At 45.8% G+C, this 20099-nt stretch overlaps 1 protein-coding gene across 1 annotated transcript in view; it reads right to left on the bottom strand.

The window, feature by feature from the left end:
- The window catches only part of EPHB1 (EPH receptor B1), a 552359-nt gene that overhangs the window by 137108 nt on the left and 395152 nt on the right, over positions 1-20099 (bottom strand). Inside the window, exon 4 of the mRNA XM_084846918.1 lies at positions 11305-11460. Coding sequence (XP_084703044.1) covers positions 11305-11460 — 156 coding nt within the window. The remainder of the gene's footprint in view (positions 1-11304; positions 11461-20099) is intronic.

A 20099-nucleotide genomic window follows, 5' to 3' on the forward strand; every position in this document is an offset into this window, starting at 1 on the left:
TTCAAAAAGGTAAGTGACTTTCGTACATCCGTACATGGGGCAGCCTTTGAAGAGTGTTTGGACACTTCAGCTGGTTCAGAATGCTGCAGCCAGACTGTTGATTGGGGCCAGTTACAGAGAACACAAGAGTGACCCTAGGAACATAGGAAGCTGTCTTCTACTTGAGTCAGACCACCAGTCCATCTGGCCCAGTATTATCGACACTGACTGGCAGCAGCTGTCCAGGATTTCAAGCAGAATACTTTCCCAGCCCTGCCTGAAGATGCTGCTGCCTAAACCTGGGACCTCAGGCATACAAATCATGTGCTTTACCACTGAGCTACAGCCCTTCCCCTAACGTTACAATGAACATCGTGTTCATTTCCAGGCACAATGTAAAGTGCTGATTATGACCTTCTACGCCCCAAATGGCTTGGGTTGGGACCAGGTTATTAAGGGCTACCATTTCCTATACAAGAGTTCTGAGATCTCCTGGCGACATTCTTCTCCCTGTGCCACCACCGTCTGAGGCACATTTGGTAGGGCCTCAAGGAAGGGCCTTCTCAGTGCCTAGGCCCAGGCTATGAAACCTCCTTGGCTTCTCTCTGATGTCATTCTGCTGTCAGGCAAATACTTTTTTTTAATTACACGCACCAGCCCTTGTAGCTTCGAGCTGACTTGTCTTTTTTTATTTACAGCTTTCCTTAATATGTTATAATGTGGTTGCTCTGATGTTTTTGATTGGGTTTATCTCTGATGTTTAATTTTATTTAATTGGTATTGACTTTAAAAAAAAAAACGTTGTTATTGACTTTTACAAATTGTGTTGTGTTGTTAGGTAGAAAAGCGGTACATACATTGAAATAATAAATGATTAAATAATTACGGGGGGTGGTTCTGTGTAAAGCAGGCCAGCGACTAGACTAACGCCGCTCCTCCAGACTTAGCTGCGGGAGGATTTCCCCTTCCCGCCCAAATGGGCAGGAATGAAAGCACACAGGATTTTTTGAACCGAGGTCCATGTGGGCATTTGAGGGGGGAAGTGGAAGCACCAGGGTGCCTTTATAAGGCGTTCCCGCCAATACTAATGGACTCTTTGTTTCAAATAAGCAGCTGAGGAGTTTGGAGCATCTCTTCTGAGCGGCCGTTTGTTTAGCCGTTTTTAATCTGAGCAGGCCACATGTTAGCTGACCCAGAGGAGTGGCTGCTGAGTGGTTTGGCGCCAGCCAACTCAGGGGCAGCAGAGAGCGGGTTGCAGGGATGGCAGCAGCTTGGTGAGCACCCAATCTCTACAGCATTGGAGCAGCAGGGAATGTGCCAGGGCTTGACAGGATTCCATGGTGGCACAAAGTGCAGCAAAGATCCTACAGAGGCGAGGGTTGCTTCTACAGCCCTTTGGGCCTGGTTTGAGTGGTGGTGCACAGGTGGGGGGAGGATAGTTGGGTCCAAGATAGGGCCCATTTTAGGGGTGGGTTTTGCCAACTGGTGCAAAACCCTTCCCCTACCTTTTTTGCTTGCATTGTGCTTCTGCCCCCCCCCCCCCCGCGCTTTTTTTCTGTCTATGAGCGACCAGGGTAAGGAGTGTGTGTTTGGTTGGGCAAATTCCCACCACCACATTTGTTTAATTGTTTAGCCAGGTGTGAGAATCATGGGCCCCCAAAGGTCGTGCAGAATTGATGTGGAAAAGTGCCCAGCTGTGCCCCAAACAACAGCACCCTATTGATTCCTCACTTGAGGAGGCTCAGGTATCTGGTGTGCAGGCCTTGCTGACTAGGCTTCAGGCAAGGGAAAGGAGGGCTTGGTTTGCAGGAGGCTCCTCAGAAGAAGATTCCTAAACCATCTGCAAAGGCCTCAGGAGCTAATGTTTTAAAATCTGTTACCACTCGCCTGCAGGCACTCGGGAAATCTGTCTCCTTGGAGCAGCCAGGCCCTTCAGGACTGCTGCCACCTGAGGAGGCTCCAGCATTAGTGAAGGATGAAGCAGCAACGACAGGTGAGATTGTGGGGAGTGGAGGCACCTCACAGACTGGATCAGAGTTGGCATCTCCAGCCACAGTGGTGACCCCCACTTCCAGACTATTTAATTTTTCACAGGCGGGGGAGTGTGTGGGGAGACATCCTGCAACTCAACAGGGTTTGCTAACAAAGGCAGAGGTTCCCTCCCACTTTGGAGGTGGGGCTCCAATGTCCCCCGCCCCCCGTAAATGTGTTCTGTGGGCCTAGTACGTCATCTTTTCCTCAGTGGCCAGTGCAGGTGGTATTGCCATGGCAACTGGCCTCTTCTTCGGTGGGAGATCCTGCAGGAGTCACGTCCATGCCCGGTGCCTCCTTGCTATTTAGGGAGACGGAAGTAAAACCCAAAGCAGGGGAGGAGGGCAAGGATAAAGAGGAGTTGAAGAAGAAAAAGGTGGACAAAAATCAGGCCAATTGGCTGTCTGCTTTTACAGTCTACATGGGGGTTATACTTCAGGTATATCCTAACAGGGCCCCTGCCTTAGTGAAATATTTTAATCCAACGAGCGTTTGTGGACTTCGCAGGGTCGGCGTGGCTGTGCTACAACAAAACATTTTGTATAAGAAATGCATCCGACCCCTCCTTGCCTTGGGATAGGGAGCATCCAGGCCTCTGGCTCCAATGTATGACCCCAGCTAGGCCCATTTCGGGCAATGGGACCAAGAGTGGCTATCTTGTTTCAAAAACTCAAAGTAGCATGGCTCAGCAAGCAGCTAGGTCTCAGTGGGTTCAGCCCCACCTCATGTGCTGGGACTATAACAGCAGCGGGCACAGTTCACACTGTCCCTGCAAGTTCCAGCACGCTTGTGCCGTATGCGGGGGATCGCATCCCAGTGCTTCATGCCCCAAGAGCAAGCAGTTCAGACCCTTCTGAGATACAAGTACTCCAAGGAGGGGGGGGGGTTCTGGCCCCAGTGCTTTGCAGCAAGGGACCCAGCCCAGTTAGGCTGGGACCTCTCTCTGTACTCCTGGCCTAGTACCCGGACAGAGGGACAGAAAGTTATTTGTGGCATGGTTTCTTGGAGAGTTTCAAGATCCCCTCTGAAAGCCCACAGCTGCATATGTTGGCAAGGAAACAACAGTCTATTTGGGGTTTTGAACAGGTGGTGCCTCCTAAGATCCATAAGGAGGTTATCTCAGGGAGAGTGGCTGGTCCTTTTGACTCTTTGCCTATCCCAATGCTACAATTTCCACTCTTGGAATAATGCCAAAGAAAGGCCGGGGGGGGGGGGGGGCTTCACAACCTGCCTTACCCAAAGGAGGCGTCAGTCAGTGATGGCAATCCCAGAAGAGCTTTGTTCTATCCGGTATACCTGATTTGACACAGCTGTCGGCATAGTCAGGTCCTGTGGCAGAGGGGCCTTGATGGGTAAACACAATATCAAAGCCACCTTTCACTTGCTGTCTATACATCCTCAGGGTTTTGACTTACTCGGCTTCATGTTCCACGGGAAATATTATGTTGATAAAGCATTGCCTATGGGCTGCTCAATCTCCTGTGCAGCATTTGAGGCTTTTAGCAGTTTTCTAGAACGGGCCTTTAAGGATGCAACAGGGTCAGGAGGCTTTGCCCATTACTTAGATGGCTTCCTTTTTGCAGGCTCAGCCAGATCTCCCCAGTGTTCTCAGCTTATGCAGCATTTCCAAGGTCTGTCTGATTTCGTGAGGGTACTTTTGGCTCCTGAGAAGACTGAGGGACCGGCCTCTGAGATTACTTTCTTGGGAGTTGAGCTTGACACCACTGCTCAGTCATGTCGGCTCCCAACGGAGAAGGTCATGGTCTTGTGGCAAAGCTGACAGCTGTTTCCGTGGCCAAGATGATCACCTTGCACCAGCTTCAAGAACAGATAGACTTAGAAAAATGTTGGAGGGCTGAACATAGATTTCCCCACCTTCACCTGATAAAAGACACCCTTTTACTCTGGACATCCTGTTACCAATGTCATAGCATTTCACTAAGATTTGTCCTTCCCATTTTGAAACAGTTTTGTTTTCAGCTTCAGCATTGCTGGCATTTTTCACTGCACTACGGTATAGTGAGCTGTTGGTGAAGTCTTGGCAGGACAGTTCTGGCAAGGCTCTGGCAGTCAGAGATGTTAACCTTTCCCCAGACAGGGTCAGGAATCGGATTAGGATTCAGAGTTCTAAAACCCATCAGCAGGATGTTGACAACCTGCAAAACGCTCAACCCCTGCCCTTTGTCCAGCTAGAGCCCTTAGGCAATATTTGGTGTTGTATGGGCCCCCTTCCAGCCCTCTGTTTCACCATCAGGATGGCCACCTATTGACGCAATTTCAGTTTTTGCCTGTGATATGTTCATCATTAGCAGCAGCAGGCCTGGATTACTGGGTCTTTGGCTCCTACTCTGTCCACTTCAGCGCAGCCTCAGCGGTGGCTCAGTCAGGTTTTGGTGAGGTGGAGATAAAGCACATTGGCGGGTGACTGGGTTTAGATGTTGTATCCATTAAGGGTCAGCAACTTGCACCCTGTGGGTTGTACAGTGTGTTACAGCACTTGTTAATGGTTGTTCTTTTACATTAGATCGGGGACCTCAGCCTGCCCAGGTTAGAGTAGTCGTCTGCGGTCATTCCATCATCTTCTGGGCTCGGAAGAAGGCTTTCAGATCCAGCTTTGGATCACAGCTGTCCCTAGCTGTGGCTTCTATCCAGTGGGTGGGGCAGCATGGAATACACTGGTCCAAATTGTTAGCATGCCTATGCTGCCTGGTAGTGTTGGTTATTCATTTGGGTGAAAATGATCCATGGGTTTGGCCCTTAGTTTCAGAGTAAGGCAAGATCTCCAGGAGCTTAAAACTTCAGGACCAGGTGTGATCCTGGTCTGGTCAGAGATGCTGGAGAGAAGAGTGTGGCAAGGAGCTCTTCATCCCAATAGAGTGGATAGGGCCAGGCGAAGGGTAAACCATGACATAAAGAATTGGCTGTTTGCAAATGGGGGAGTCTACCTCCCACACCCACCCATTCGGCATGATCAGCCACGGCTTTATCGTGATGATGGGGTGCATTGTTGAGGGATGTGCAGCTTTCCTTGAGGGTCTGCAGTGAGGCTTGTGTGACCTACCTGGTTGGTGGGGAAGGTGAGCCAAGCTTTCAGTTGACTCCCTCATGGTGGGTGGAGTGGGCACAAAAGGAGGTGAGGGATGCTATCCTGGTGAGTCCCCTGTGGCATCTGAAAGGTGAGGGGATGCTGGCTCAACCTACCTTTCATTGCCATTCAGCTCAAGAGTGCACTGGGTTGGAAGCTGCCCTTGGCACATGCAGGTTCATGGTCATCGACTGCTGGCCAGTGGTGATGGGTGGGGGCAATCATAGGCGAACAGGTAATGAGAAGCTTGGACAGCCTTCAGAGCTTACCAGTGTTTCAAGCCGGGGTAGAATCGCTCCTTGTGAGGCTTGGATGTTTATTAAGGCCTCCCTAAGGAGATGGTGCCCACACTTCACCTGATTTTCTGGTTTGCCTCATTGTAGATTTTCCTTATGTTCAATAAAGTTGTGGCTCTTTATCCCATCCATGTCTCCAGTGTCTTCATTCCATGGGGTGCAAATAGCCAAGTTGCTGCTAATAATACAATATATATGGGACCAATTCACACATTTAAAAATGCCTGTATAGAGAGTGCACTTCCATATAGAATTGTGTAAGATAGGCTTCCTCAACCAGGTGCCCTCCAGATATGTTGGACTTCAATTCCCATCATCCACAACCAACATGGCCAATGTGTAGTCCAACACATCTGAAGGGTACAAAATTTGGGAAGGGTGATGTATGAGATCTATATGTTAGTCAATGAAACTGAAGTCAATATAAGTTGGCTTTTTCTGTGAACTTGCACATATTCGACTGGTCTCATGATTGGTTTTATACATCTGGGTCCATCTTCTTTTCCATCTGGGATCAACCTCTTTTTCAAAGACTTTTCATGTGTCAGTAGCCCTATTCTCACTTCACACAACTGTTCCAATCATGCACTCAGGTGTACAGGCAGAGTCCTGTTGACACCTTCTGCTGAATCAGTGGAAGTGAAGAGTGTGGCCAAGTGAGCATAATTGTTTTGTGAATGCAGAGATGAAGGTGAGAGAGAAGGGCTTTTATCTAGACAGGCACTGGACCATTCACAAGATCAGAGCAATCTGTGCAAATCCTTCAATATCACATCAAACACACATAAAATAGTATCTGTTAAACTGTCACTATTGCTTTTGAGTAACTTTCCTGTGTAATGTACAGAAGTTAAATGAAAATTGTGTACATTGTGCCAACTGTAGGGACTTCATTAATGCACAGCTGAAAAGCTCTACCTAGCAGGAAATATGCATTGGAAAGGCAAATACATGTTTCTATTACACCAGGGAACGGCAGGCACCCACAGATATACAATACTAAATTTATTTATTCCTATGACATGTAACAACTTGGAAATGGAACAGCTGGCACCTCAAATTAGAACATTTTAAAATTAAGCCTTAACGAGAAGAAATAAAAATCAACAAATTGACTTTTTTATACAGTACTCCTATGGTGAGACATACTGTAAATCAGCTATATAACAAGAGGCAATAAAAACAGATTTATTTACTACTACACTTCCCGCTACCAGTGATCAGGCAGAATATGGAAATTAATCTCTTATTCCAGACACACATTAGACTTCTCATAACAATATATGCATAGTTACCTACAAAAGCATAACTGCAGAAAGCAATATGCTAATATACGTAGCCCTCCTATGCAGGCAAGCTGCAGTTGAAGTCATAAGGAATAGAGAGGCCAGCCTCCACCCTTGGAGCTGCGCAGGGTAGCCAAGTAACCACACCACAGGAAAAACACAATTTTGGAAAATGTTATTCTGTAAAACCAACCAGGTATTCTTTTTAAAAAATCATTCTTATTTACTCCCAATTGCTCCCCAAATTATAAATGAAATGTCAAATACAATATCTGGGATAATCATGAAACATAAGGAAGTTGACTGTTTTTACTTCTCCACCTTTCCACCCTCACTGAAAAGCTGAGACAGCTACATAGTCCAGCTCTTCTCGCAACATAGGATCCTCCACATATCAGGTCCAGCTCCCCACAATCATCCCAATATAACCTGGCAGAGAATGCACTTCCTATATCTTATCAGCCCATACCATATATTTGGCAGGGTCCAGCTGTGTGCATATTCAAGATATATCAAGATCCCAAGTTTCTAACATAGGAAAGCAAGTAGAACTGAGTTTCTACGATTAAAGTTATTGATACATCATTTATAAAGAGATTGTGTTCATGTCCCAAGTGTCCCCCCTTCATGGATCACTGCCTTGTTGTGGCGAAGGGGCTTGCGTAACTCAGTGAAGCCATAAGCTGTGCCGTCCAGGGCCACCCAAGACAGACAGGTCATGGCGGAGAGTTCTGACAAAATGTGGTCCACTGGAGAAGGAAATGGCAACCCACTCCAGTATTCTTGCCAAGAAAACCCCATAGCACGTATCACAAGGCTCAAAGAGATGACGCCGGAAGATGAGCCCCTCAGGTCAGAAGGTGTCCAATATACTACTGGGGAAGAGCAGAGGGAATTTCCAAGTAGCGCCAGAAAGAGTGAAGTGTCTGGGCCAAAGCCGAAAGGACACTCAGCTGTGGATGTGTCTCTGGTGGTGAAAAGAAAGTCTGATGCTGTAAAGAACAATATTGTTTAGGAACCTGGAGTGGAATGTAAGATCAATGAATCAAGGTAAGCTGGAGGTGGTCAAACATGAGATGGCAAGATTGAACATCAACATCTTGGGAATCAGCGTACTAAAATGGACAAGCATGGGCGAATTTAATTCAGGTGACCATTATATCTACTACTGTGAGCAAGAATCCCTTAGAAGAAATGGAGTAGCACTCATAGTCAATAAAAGGGTGGGAAAAGCAGTATTGGGGTACAATCTTAAAAACGATAGAATGATCTCAGTATGAATCCAAGGCAAACCATTCAACATCACAGTAATTCAAGTCTATGCCCCAACCACTGAGGCCGAAGAAGCTGAGGTTGATCGGTTCTATGAAGACCTACAACACCTTCTAGAACTAACACCCAAAAAAGATGTCCTCTTCATCATAGGGGATTGGAAGGCTAAAGTAGGAAGTCAAGAAATAACCAGGATAACAGGCAAGCATGGCCTCGGTGTACAAAATCAAGCAGGACAAAGGCTAATAGAGTTTTGCCAAGAGAACACGCTGATCATAGCAAACACTCTTTTCCAACAGCACAAGAGGCGACTCTACACATGGACATCACCAGATGGTCAATATAGAAGTCAGATTGATTATGTCCTTTACAGCCAAAGATGGAGAACCTCTATACAGTCAGTAAAAACAAGACTTGGAGCTGACTGGTTCAGATCATGAGCTTCTTATTGCAAAATTTTGGCTTAAATTGAAGAACGTAGGGAAAACCACTAAACCATTCAGGTATGACCTAAATCATATCCCTTATGAATATACACTGGAGGTGATGAATAGATTTAAGGGATTAGACCTAATAGACAGAGTGCCTGAGGAACTATGGACGGGGGTCTGTAACGTTGTTCAGGACGCAGCAACGAAATCCATCCCAAAGAAAAAGAAATGCAAGAAAGCAAAGTGGCTGTCTGATGAGGCTTTACAAGTAGCTGAGGAAAGAATGGAAGCGAAAAGCAAGGGAGAAAGGGGAAGATATACCCAACTGAATGCAGAGTTCCAGAGAATAGCAGGGAGAGACAAGAAGGCCTTCATAAAAGAACAATGCAAAGACATTGAGGAAAACAACAGAATGGGAAAGACTAGAGATCTTTTCAAGAAAATCGGAGATATCAAGGAACATTTTGTGCAAAGATGGGCATGATAAAGGACAAAGAAGACAGGGACCTAACAGAAGCAGATGAGATTAAGAAGAGGTGGAAAGAATACACAGAAGAACTATACAGGAAATATCTGAATGTCCCTGATAGCCATGATAGTGCAGTCACTGAACTTGAGCCGGACATCCTAGAGAGTGAAGTCAAGTGGGCCTTAGGAAGCATTACTAACAACAAAGCTAGCGGAGATGACAGTCTTCCAGCTGAGATATTTAAGATCCTAAAAGATGATGCTGTTAAAGTGCTGCACTCAATATGCCAACAAATTTGGAACACTCAACAGTGGCCACAAGACTGGAAAAGGTCAGTTTACATTCCAATTCCAAAGAAGGGCAACGCCAAAGTGTGTACAAACTACTGTACAATTGTGCTCATTTCACATGCCAGCAAGGTTATGCTCAAAATCCTACAAGCTAGGCTTCAGCAGTATGTGAACCGAGAACTACCAGAAGAACAAGCTGGGTTTCGATGGGGCAGAGGAACTAGAGATCAAATCGCCAACATTCGCTGGATCATGGAGAAAGCAGGAGAATTCCAGAAAAACATCTATTTCTGCTTCATTGACTACGCTAAAGCCTTTGATTGTGTGGATCACAACAAACTGTGGCAAATTCTTAAAGAGATGGGAGTACCAGACCACCTTACCTGTCTCCTGAGAAACCTGTACGAGGGTCAAGAAGCAATAGTAAGAACTGGACACGGAACAACCGATTGGTTCAAAATTGGGAAAGGAGTATGACAGGGATGTATATTGTCGCCCTGCTTATTTAACTTATATGCAGATTACATCATGAGAAATGCCAGGTTGGATGAATCACAGGTCGGAATTAAGATTGCCGGGAGAATTATCAACAACCTCCGATATGCAGACGATACCACCCTAATGGCAGAAAGTGAAGAGGATCTAAAGAGCCTCTTGTTGAGGGTGAAAGTGGAGAGTGCAAAAGCTGGTTTGAAACTCAACATTAACAAAACTAAGATCATGGCATCTGGCCCCATCACTTCCTGGCATATAGAAGGGGAAGAAATGGAAGCAGTGACAGATTTTATTTTGTTGGGCTCCAAGATCACCGCAGACAGTGACTGTAGCCATGAAATTAAAAGACGCTTGCTCCTTGGGAGGAAAGCTATGGCAAACCTAGACAGCATAGTAAGAAGCAGAGACATCACCTTGCTGACAAAGGTTCGTATAATCAAAGCTATGGTTTTCCCAGTAGTAATGTATGGCTGTGAGAACTGGATTATAGGGAAGGCTGAGCGCAGAAGAATTGATGCTTTCAAATTGTGGTGCTGGAGAAGACTCTTACGAGTCCCCTGGACTGCAAGGAGGTCAAATCAGTCCATCCTAAAGGAAATCAACCCTGACTGCTCATTGGAAGGACAGATACTGAAGCTGAAGCTCAAATATTTTGGCCACCTAATGCAAAGAGAAAACTCCCAGGAAAAGACCCTGATGCTGGGAAAGATTGAAGGCAAAAGGAGAAGGGGACGGCAGAGGATGAGATGGCTAGATAGCATCACTGATGCAATGAATATGAACTTGAGCACACTCTGGGAGAGAGTGGAGGATGGGAAGGCCTGGCATGCTATGGTCCGTGGGGTCACCAAGAGTCGGACACGACTTAACGACTGAACAACAACAACCCAAGTGTCCATATGATGATATATTCATGTGCAACTATAATGGCAAATGGGGAGAAATCTGTCCTGGTGTCTAGACACATAATGGACCCCAGGACAGATTTCTCCCCGTTTGTCATTATAGTTGCACATGAATGTATCATCATGTGGACACTTGGGATATGGAACACTTGCCATTAGCATGAGTGGCAGTTAGCCAGAGGACTCAAAAATCTCCACTCTTCCTCTATTATATAAATGTATCTCAGACTATCATCAGCATTAAGGGTTAATATCTTCCAGCAGTGCCCTAAATTGTGAATAGGATGGTTTGTCACGAGAATCCTATATTCTCAGGTCTGCTCCTTGGGACTAATAATACAGTAAATGGCTCTGTTTTTTATGGTGGCACATTCAATTTGTTGAGTTTTCTTTTTCTTGTTGGAGTATGTCAAAGAATGATTTTTCTTGAGTGGGGTATCTTGCCTTTGTATGCTGCTACAAAGAACACCTAGCTCATGTGTTGACCTGGAGACTACAGATTAACATGTTGGGGCATTTTCATGACAATAAAAGGAGGTGATGTCGTAACTGATATAATTTGGTGCCACATAATATCAGTGTAGACAATTTCTGAATGATGTCCATCAGGTCCACTTAGTAAGAATGGATCCACTGAGGCAACATCCCACACAGACATTATTTTGAAGACTCATTCTAAATCTTTATTAACAGTCCCTCAGAGAACAAATTCTCAAGCTGAGTTTTGAGGCCTATGTATTTTCAGCAGTAAATGTAATTGCTTACTGGTGCAAGCCACGTCCGATGGATCAAAGTCGGCACGATAGTAACCATTGCGACAAGTGCAGATGGGGGCAGCTTCTGATGTAGAGCGACTGTTGGAGGGGCACTGTGTGCAAACCCCTGCACCCTGGTTTGCCTTGAACATCCCTGCTGGGCAAGCTGGAACAACATAGGAGAGAAGGAAAGAAGAGGTGTTTAGTTTTTATCAAGCAAGGGAGTGAATTAACCTCAGTTTTTTGCATTTAACCGAGACAGTATTACAGTCCTATGGTCAATAATAATGTAGCATTTAGCATCCTTCTACAGACAAAGCATGTCAGGAAGCAAAAGCAAGTTCTACAAAGCCAGACAAGAGAATAGACACAATTAATTAAGGGAGAAAGCCTGTGGCCCCTAGACAGCATCTGAGGGGTCACAGGATTGTTCAGAGCGCCCCCCCCCGAAGTCAGAGACAATGCTCTCACCTCAGAAAGGAGAGTCAGAAATCTGACCCCTTCCCCTCCCCCCTTGCAGCTGGCATGGAAAGAACCATGCCGGCTGCTCTCCAAGGTTGGAAAAACAATCTTGGAGAGGGGGGAAAGGGAGGCATTCTGGTGGGCAGGAAGGGAGGAGACTGGAGAGGCCAAGATAGGAGCTATCCTGAGGCCTCTCCAGCCTCCTTCCCTCCCCCTCTGAAGTGCCCCCAGCTAGATGGGCAAAAAAGCCCATCTGCAGGGCGGGAAGACTTGCATAGGATGATAGTAAGCCTCCAAGTTTGGGGGCTTATGATCACTGAGGGCACAATCGATTGGATTGTGCCCTAAAGGACTTAAGTGTGAATTACTGGACTGAGCATGAATCATTTGCAGAGATGGTGGGGTTTGTGTAAATGTACAGGCTACCTGTTTCACAGCTGTTTGGTGAGGTAACATGTCTATACAGGTCACTACAGCCCTGCTGAAATTCACCACTTGTTTGTTCACTTCTAGTAAGTTGCGACTGTCCCCATGTGAACACCAGTCAGCAAACTACCCCTGCTGTAGGGCCAAAGTGATGTCTGCAAGCCTCCATAGCCTGGCCTGTGTTTAGAACAGAGCAGCACTGTTACAAAGACGGCGTACATAGTTATTATTGAAGAAGCAGTAAGTAACACAGACGCTAGAAGAGGGATCAACAGAAAGCACCATGCATGTAGCAGTCGTAAGTCTACTCTGGAGTGGCTCCGACTCTCTCTAGTGCTTTTTGCTGTGATGGTTTGTGAGTAATAATTCGGGGGCTATCTCCCCTTGGTAATTCTTCCAGCCTCGTAATATTGAAGACAGTTGTCTGATCAACTCAGTGGGGCAGCCTGTAATTCTTCAAGCATTGCTCCAGTACAACTTCCATTCATTTTATCACTGTAACATTCTGCAAACCACATCTGCGGACAGCAACACTGCGCACCAATGCCTAGCTCCGAAAGGGAGCCAGTTAACCTAGAGTTGGAAGACTCCTGGTCTAAGAGAATTTCCAAAATTATAATGAATTATTCCCATTCTGATGCCATGCTAGAATTACAATTCAAGATGCCCCCTGACACACTGGAATGTGCAGGCAGGTTGGTAACATTTGGTTTGTTGTTGTTCAGTCGTTAAGTCGTGTCCAACTTTTCATGACCCCGTGGACCATAGCATGCCAGGCCTTCCCGTCCCCCACTCCCTCCTGGAGTGTGCTCAAGTTCATAACATTTGGTACTTATTGCAAAGTAAGGGAGCAATCCTATTGAGACAGGCAGCTGCCGCCGAACTCAGAGGCGACCGCCTATCCAATGCAAGGCAGGCAGGGCATGGGAGAGATCTTCTCTTCTGCGCTCCAGCCACCCTGCATTCACAGCTAGATGGCCGATTTTGGCTGTCTGGCTGTGGGACCTTGGAGGGGGGGTGGGGAGAGGCCGGACGACGCATAGGATGCATCTTGTCGTCACTTCTGCACTCCTTGCCCCTGGGAGTGCCGCTTTTTGCCCCACTCCGTGCTGCTCTTACAAGCCCAGAGCCCGGGGACAAATTCCGTGCCACCTACAAGGCAGCGGGGGAGGGGTGGGGAGGCAGTTCTCTGGGAACTAACCAATCCTATGGCCATCTAGCTGCTGTCTAGTGGCCATAGGATTGCACCCTAAGACTGCTGCTGCTGCTGGCCAGACCCACTGATCAGGTTGTTCTATGACATGTCCATACATAAAATGTATAGGTTGCTAAACATTTTGTACTAACCTCAAAGGCTAATAAAAATTGCTTGTGTTTAACTATAGAAACATCGGAAGCTGCCTTATGCTGAGTCAGACCACTGGTCCATCTAGCCCAGTATTGTCGACACTGGCTGGCAGCCGCTCTCCAGGGTTTCAGGCAGGAACCTTACTTAACTGGAGAAGCCAGGGATCAAACCTGAAACCTTCTGCATGCAAAGCATGTGCTCTATCACACTGAGCTAAGGCCCTTCCCTATGGGCAGATCGATGCCCTCAAACAGTTGCCTAGTTGCCTACTAAACAGCATTCCCTGTTTGTGTTCATTGGGACTCATTTGTTACTTCTTTCTCTCTTCCTTTAGATTCAGGTATCCATAACATCTATGCAAAATTACTGTTATCAGCCCTAAACCTTCAGGACAGGAGGTTGAGTAATAAATGGATTATTTTTTTAAAAAAATGTCACATTGCAGTAGAGTTTTAGGCCATAATATTTCACCAATTATCCTTGGCAATAACTGGGAAGGATTACCAGCCGTCACGGTTCAAGTGGCCTGGCATATCAATGGGTAGCCTCAGTCCAGTTCTTCTCACGCAGTTGACTGTATCATAAACACCAGGGCTCTTTGCAGTCTAATTGGAACCGTTGGTACAGGAGCATATTTTTGTGGGCAAAATTTAACCAAGCCGCTGGGACTCAGTTTTCTGAGAAGGCTGCTTCTAGGCTTCTAACTCTAACATGCTAATGTGGAATGATATAGAGTGGGCTGAGGCAGCCAGGTTATTTGTCTTAATGAGACGGGTGAGCTGAAATGGTCTCTTGACATGAGTCCAGTATGAAATCTTTGCATAATAGCTAGTTGTTTATGCAGCAGTCTAAGGGTGGGAAGTTTAGAAGCTGAAATAAATGTATAAAGCTAAAACAAAGTTAAGAAGCATTAGCTTGACATAGAATTGTCTCATCTAATCATAATGATGGATGGTGCGCCATTAAAGGAAGAAAATCATACAGCTTACTCTCACTTACACAATTCTCTTCACTCTGATTGGCTGTGGATGTCTGATTTGCATAATCACTGAACAGTAATATGCCCTTGCATGCAGAACATCTGAGCCATGACAGCAACCAAGATGGCTGATGAGGTTTCCCAACCCCTATCATGACAGGAAGGTATAGGAGGAGGGTGAGAAAAGAGAGGCAAGACTATAACTGGAGGGATGCTACTTACATTCAGCCTTCAGCTGTTCAAAGAACTCACTTCACACATCACTTTTTTAATACATTTTCATCATTCATTTAGAGTGCCTGTACTCTCACGACAACAACCTGAAGCATCTTTTGATAATCTCCCTGCAAACTATACCCAGGGCTAATGCATTTCTAGGCCATCGCCTCAAAGTTCATTCAACCAGAAGCTAGCAATTAATTCATAAATAGGAAGCCCCCTCCAACTAGAGCGATAATAATCCTTTAATCCTTGCCAGTGTGAGGAATCATTAATCAACCAGCTCTGCATGGCTTGTGATCCTATATACAACGTATCAGTGTACTGACAGAGAATCGCTTGCTCCAACATACATGGAAGACATACAGCCCAAAGCTGAATTAGTTCTATCTCTGCTCCCAAAAGTCTTCCCTGACATGAATGAAAAACAAGGGACTGAGGGTGCTGTAGGATAGGTCTCAGAGTTACATTTTTAACTACATGTGTAACTCAGTAGGAGAGAAAACAGAAAGATTCTGCTGAGTAAGTGAGACGAGAACAGAAGGAATCTGACTGAGTGTCTATGTGCTTCTTCAATAAGAAACTTGGAGGTCTATAATGGAATGGAATTGAGAAGGGAGGAAAGAAAGTCGGACCTTATCTACACATCCTTCAAACCTTACCCAGAGGAGCCCCAAGCTATTCAACGGTTCAAGGGCTGCTAGGCAAACTAAAGTGACCTTTAGGACACTACAGACAGAAATTATACAAGGTGACTTCAGCTGTTCCTCGCCACACTTTGACTTCCCAGTATATCTTGGGGTGCTCTACGGATCATAGAAATTAGAGTGCTTCCGGAAAGATGTCTCTGAGCTCTACCAGTCAAAAGGCATTAGGCAGCTATTCCACCTTTCCCCCCTTAATGGATCTTTTATTTATTTATTTATTTATTTATTTATTATTTTTGTGGTAAGAGAAATGATGGAAGAAGTGGTGGGAAAACATGGGAAGGTTACAAGTAGAAAATGATGGCATCTGGACACTCTGTAAAATCCCATGAATGAGGCAATGCAATTGTACAATACAAACCTCATTTGGCAGCACCTTTAGAAGCAAATGCAGCAACCCCCAAGTCATGGTCAATCAGGAACATGGAACTGGTTGCTCAGATGGGTGATTAATACATTTAATAAATAAAATAAATAAATAAACATGTAACCCTTTATTTAGCATCCAAAGCACTTCCCATACATTGACTGGGTTCAGATGATCACGGGGTAAAAGAAGCCATCGTGCCTTCTTCTCCCCCTGCCCCCGCACTAGGGATGTACGAATCACTTACCTGTTCCAGTTGGGGCACCCGCTGGGGGGGGAGGCGCTCCGTCCCTCCCCCCGGAATCCTCGACAGCGGGGGAGGTGCTCCGTCCCTCCCCTCAGGAATCCTCGATGGCCAGCTCCACTCCATGGGGATTCCGCAGAGCCACCAGCCAGCTCCACCAGCAGCCGGACATCCGGCCGCTGGCTAACAGGGACGCAAATGGCGGCTGCCGTAGCTGCCGCCATTTGCGTCCCTGTATTCAGCAGTGATAGGCTATGTAAAGACTATCTTTACGTAAAGATAAAATGACTATCTACGTAAAGACTTTACTATGTACAGACTTTTTAAAGGTTAAAAAAAAAACGCGTAGGCAAATGGCGGTGGCTACGGCCGCCGCCATTTGCGTTCCTTATTTTTCGCCGTCTTAGTCTATGTAAATATTTTTGTAGACTAAGACGGCGAAAATAAGGGGGAACGCAAATAGCGTAGCGGGCGCTATTTGCGTTCCCCTTTATTCTTCAATAAGAAACTTGGAGGTCTATAATGGAATGGAATTGAGAAGGGAGGAAAGAAAGTCGGACCTTATCTACACATCCTTCATATCCTTATCTACACATGCAACAAAGCCTAGAGTTTTTTAAAAAAAATGAAAAGCAATCTACACCACACCACAAGCAGGGCTGGCCCAAGCCATTTTGCTGTCTGAGAAAGCATCTTCCACACACCACACCCCCAACCTGCACTGCTGGCAGACACGACTTACCACAGGTGCCATGACACCACAGCCCCACATTCCTTGAGGCTCAAGACTTTGTGAATACTCATGAGACGTAGGCAGGTGAGGCCTATATAAGGCCTTTCCCCATGTGGCACAGCCTCCCTCTGTGGGCAGCTACTGCCTGGTCCAAGACTCCAGCTGCTAGCCAGCCTAGCTGCATGCCAGCAGGCATGGAGTGTCTGCTTGGGTAGCTGCCACCACATGCCTTAATCTTTTGTTTCAAGTGTGGTGGCTGCTGCACTTCAAAACAAAAGAGAAAGCAACCCTTCCATAGTGCTTCATGGCCTGGCCAGGTACCAGAGTGGCCAGGTGCCAGCCAAAACAGAAAGCGACAACCCACCCGTAGTACTCCATGACCTGGCCAGCTGCTGGGGCATAGCTGCTGGTGGCAGGGGAATCATAGGGTTGGAAGGGGCATATAAGACCATCGAGTCCAACACCAGGTGCATGGGGAGTGAGTGGTGTGGCAGTAACTGGAGGGGAATTGTTTGTTCCAGTGCCATGGCAGGGGCTTGGGCAAGCATGGGGTCTCACTCTGCCATCCCTCCCTACCTGCTGCCTGAGACAAGATGCTAAGTTTGCCTCATGGTAGAGCCAGTCCTGACCATAAGAAATGGGTGGTGGAGATGCTAGAGCAGGCAGCCTTGGAACAAATGGCTTTTGCAAGGCTGGGGAACCCAGATAAATTTGAAAACATATAGGGCACATTTGTGGAGCTATTTATGCATTAGATGCCCTTCAAGTTACGCTTAGAGAACCATGGATCATACAATACCTGGGACAGGTTAGCGTAGAGAAAAGGTGAGTGAAGGGGCATATGATAGTGGTGTACAAAATTATGCATGGCATGCGGGAAGTGGATAGGGAGACATTTTTCTTCCTTTCTCATAATACTAGATCCCAGGGTCATCCCATGAAGCTGATTGATGGAAGATTCAGTACAGATAAAAGGTAGCGCTTCTTCACACAGTATGTAGTTAAACTATGGAATTTGCTACCACAAGATGTAGTGATGGTCACCAATTTTGATGGCTTCAAAGGGGGACTGGACAAATTCATGGAGGAGAAGGCTAACCATGGCTACTAGTCCTGATGGCTATGTGCTACTTCCAGTGTCAGAGGCAGTATGCCCATGTACACCAGTTCCTGAGGAACATGAGCAGGAGGGTGCTGTTGCAGTCATGTCCTGCTTCTGGGTTTGCTGTGGGTGGCTGGTTGGTTACTGAGTAGGCAGAATGCTGCACTAGATGGACCCTCGGTCTGATCCAGCATGGCTCTTCTTAAGCAAACACTTCTCTTTTTGCAGGGATTAAATTTTATTATTTAAGCCCTGCAATGTGGTTTTAACTTTTCTATCTGATGGTCATTTTAGTTGCATTGGTAGGTTTATTAGCTTTATATTGCTGATTCTTTTTAATGGGATGGTATTTGTATCACTGATGTTATTATGTTTTGTACAGTGGCTAGAGAAATTTATTTATAAGGTATTGATAAATAAAGTAAAGTAAAATAAAATAATGATGGCATCACAGCTGCCTCACCACTCCATAAAGAGAAGTGTTTCCTTAAGATGAGCCATGCTGGATCAGACCAAGGGTCCATCTAGTGCAGTATTCTGTTCACACAGTGGCCAACCAGCTGCAGAAGGGAAATCCACAAGCAGGACATGAATGCAACAGCACCCTCCCACTCATGTTCCCCAGGAACTGGTGTATGGATTACTCTGAGATTCCAGGCACTCACTTCTCTCTGCCCCAACACTCACAGAGGTGCCCAACATAAAATGTAAGAATCCTGGGCAGGAATCATTACACCTGTGCAATAGGCAGGAATAATCCTCCCCACATAGTGTGAGTCTGTGTGCGTGCATGCGGGGTGTGTGTGTGTGCATGTGCATGTGCGTGTATGTATTCATGAAACTGGGACTTAATGACTTGCCTCAGGCCACCCAGTGTATCCCTGCTTCAGCTGACACTTGAGCCAGAGATTTCACAATGTATAATTATGTTCCTAGTCATTAAGATCTACCTGTTTGCTTCTTTTTCAGTCTTTTCTCCTGAAGATCCCAAGAGTGGAGAAAGTCAGCATGGGCAGAGTGCCTAGAGATCAAGGGAGAGAGGCAGGCTGGCGTTTAAGAAGTAGAAGGTGAGAGCTGGGATGCATTAACACTGAATTCCCTGGGGAATTCATTCCTGGGCCTGAACAAATCATTGCCCTGTTAGTAAAGGAGGTGACTTGTGTACAGATGTGTGTGTGCGGACAGAAGGAGATGGAGGTTTGCAAGAGAATTCTCTTCCCACCCACCACCCACATCAGAAGTGTCCTTTGTTGTTAAATAAAACCAGGAAGGGTTTTCCTGATTGGGCTGCGCATGGGCAGCTGGATGATTAAGACAAGGAATGACAGCAGTTGAAAGTTGTTTACAGGTGCATGGAGAGTGGAGATGGCTAGTAGTGGAAGGATCACATGGAATATAAGCGAGGAAGCATTCTGCTCAAACCCCAAGTCTATGAAGCAAGCCAGTCCCTGGAGCTGTAGTTTATGTGAGTCAGAGAGTATCTCTACACCAGCCTAGTAAAATCCCGCATTTAAAATGGGGCTTTCTGCTTCCGTTTTAAATGCAGGATCATGATGGACTCCTTTTACATGCACTCCCCGCTCCCGTCCTTTCCCCCCTTATCTGATTCTTCCATATGTTTCATTATACAGCCACTAGATAGCACTGTGGTCTAGCTCCTCTTATTGCGGGTTTTCCTCTTTCACCAAGGGAACTCCAACGCTGTAATTTGATAGCTCATTATGTCCGATCTCTTTACAAATGGAATAAAGGTCAGTTAGTGCAGGAGATGCCCTGGAGGTTAACGATGCCATCTAAAGGACCCGCCAACTTCCATGAGTAACCAATTTCAATAGCAGGATAAAAGTTCTGTGTGAAGAAGCCCAGACTCTTCTCTGATAACATAACTTGAAGATTTTGTCACTTTAAAATACAAAATATCTTAATAAATTTAAATGTATGAATGAGGAAAGATAGCAAAGTCATAATATGCATTACTAAATATGGATAAAGGTGATGGGGGAAACCCCAAAACAATAAAAAAGAGATTTAAAAAAAGAGAAAACAAAAGGACGAAAAACATAAAACAGAACATTACTATCTACAAGAACCAGGAAATGTAATGTACCATTCCTGGAGGGAGTATGCAAACAATATTATTGGAATAATAATAATAACAACAACTATTATTAATTTAAAAACATAAATTAGTATGGACCTATATATTGATTATGCTGTT

The sequence above is a fragment of the Heloderma suspectum genome, chromosome 3 (genome assembly GCF_057233095.1).
Source record: "Heloderma suspectum isolate Gila_16-S chromosome 3, 16-S_ref, whole genome shotgun sequence".
Lineage (NCBI taxonomy): Eukaryota > Metazoa > Chordata > Lepidosauria > Squamata > Helodermatidae > Heloderma > Heloderma suspectum.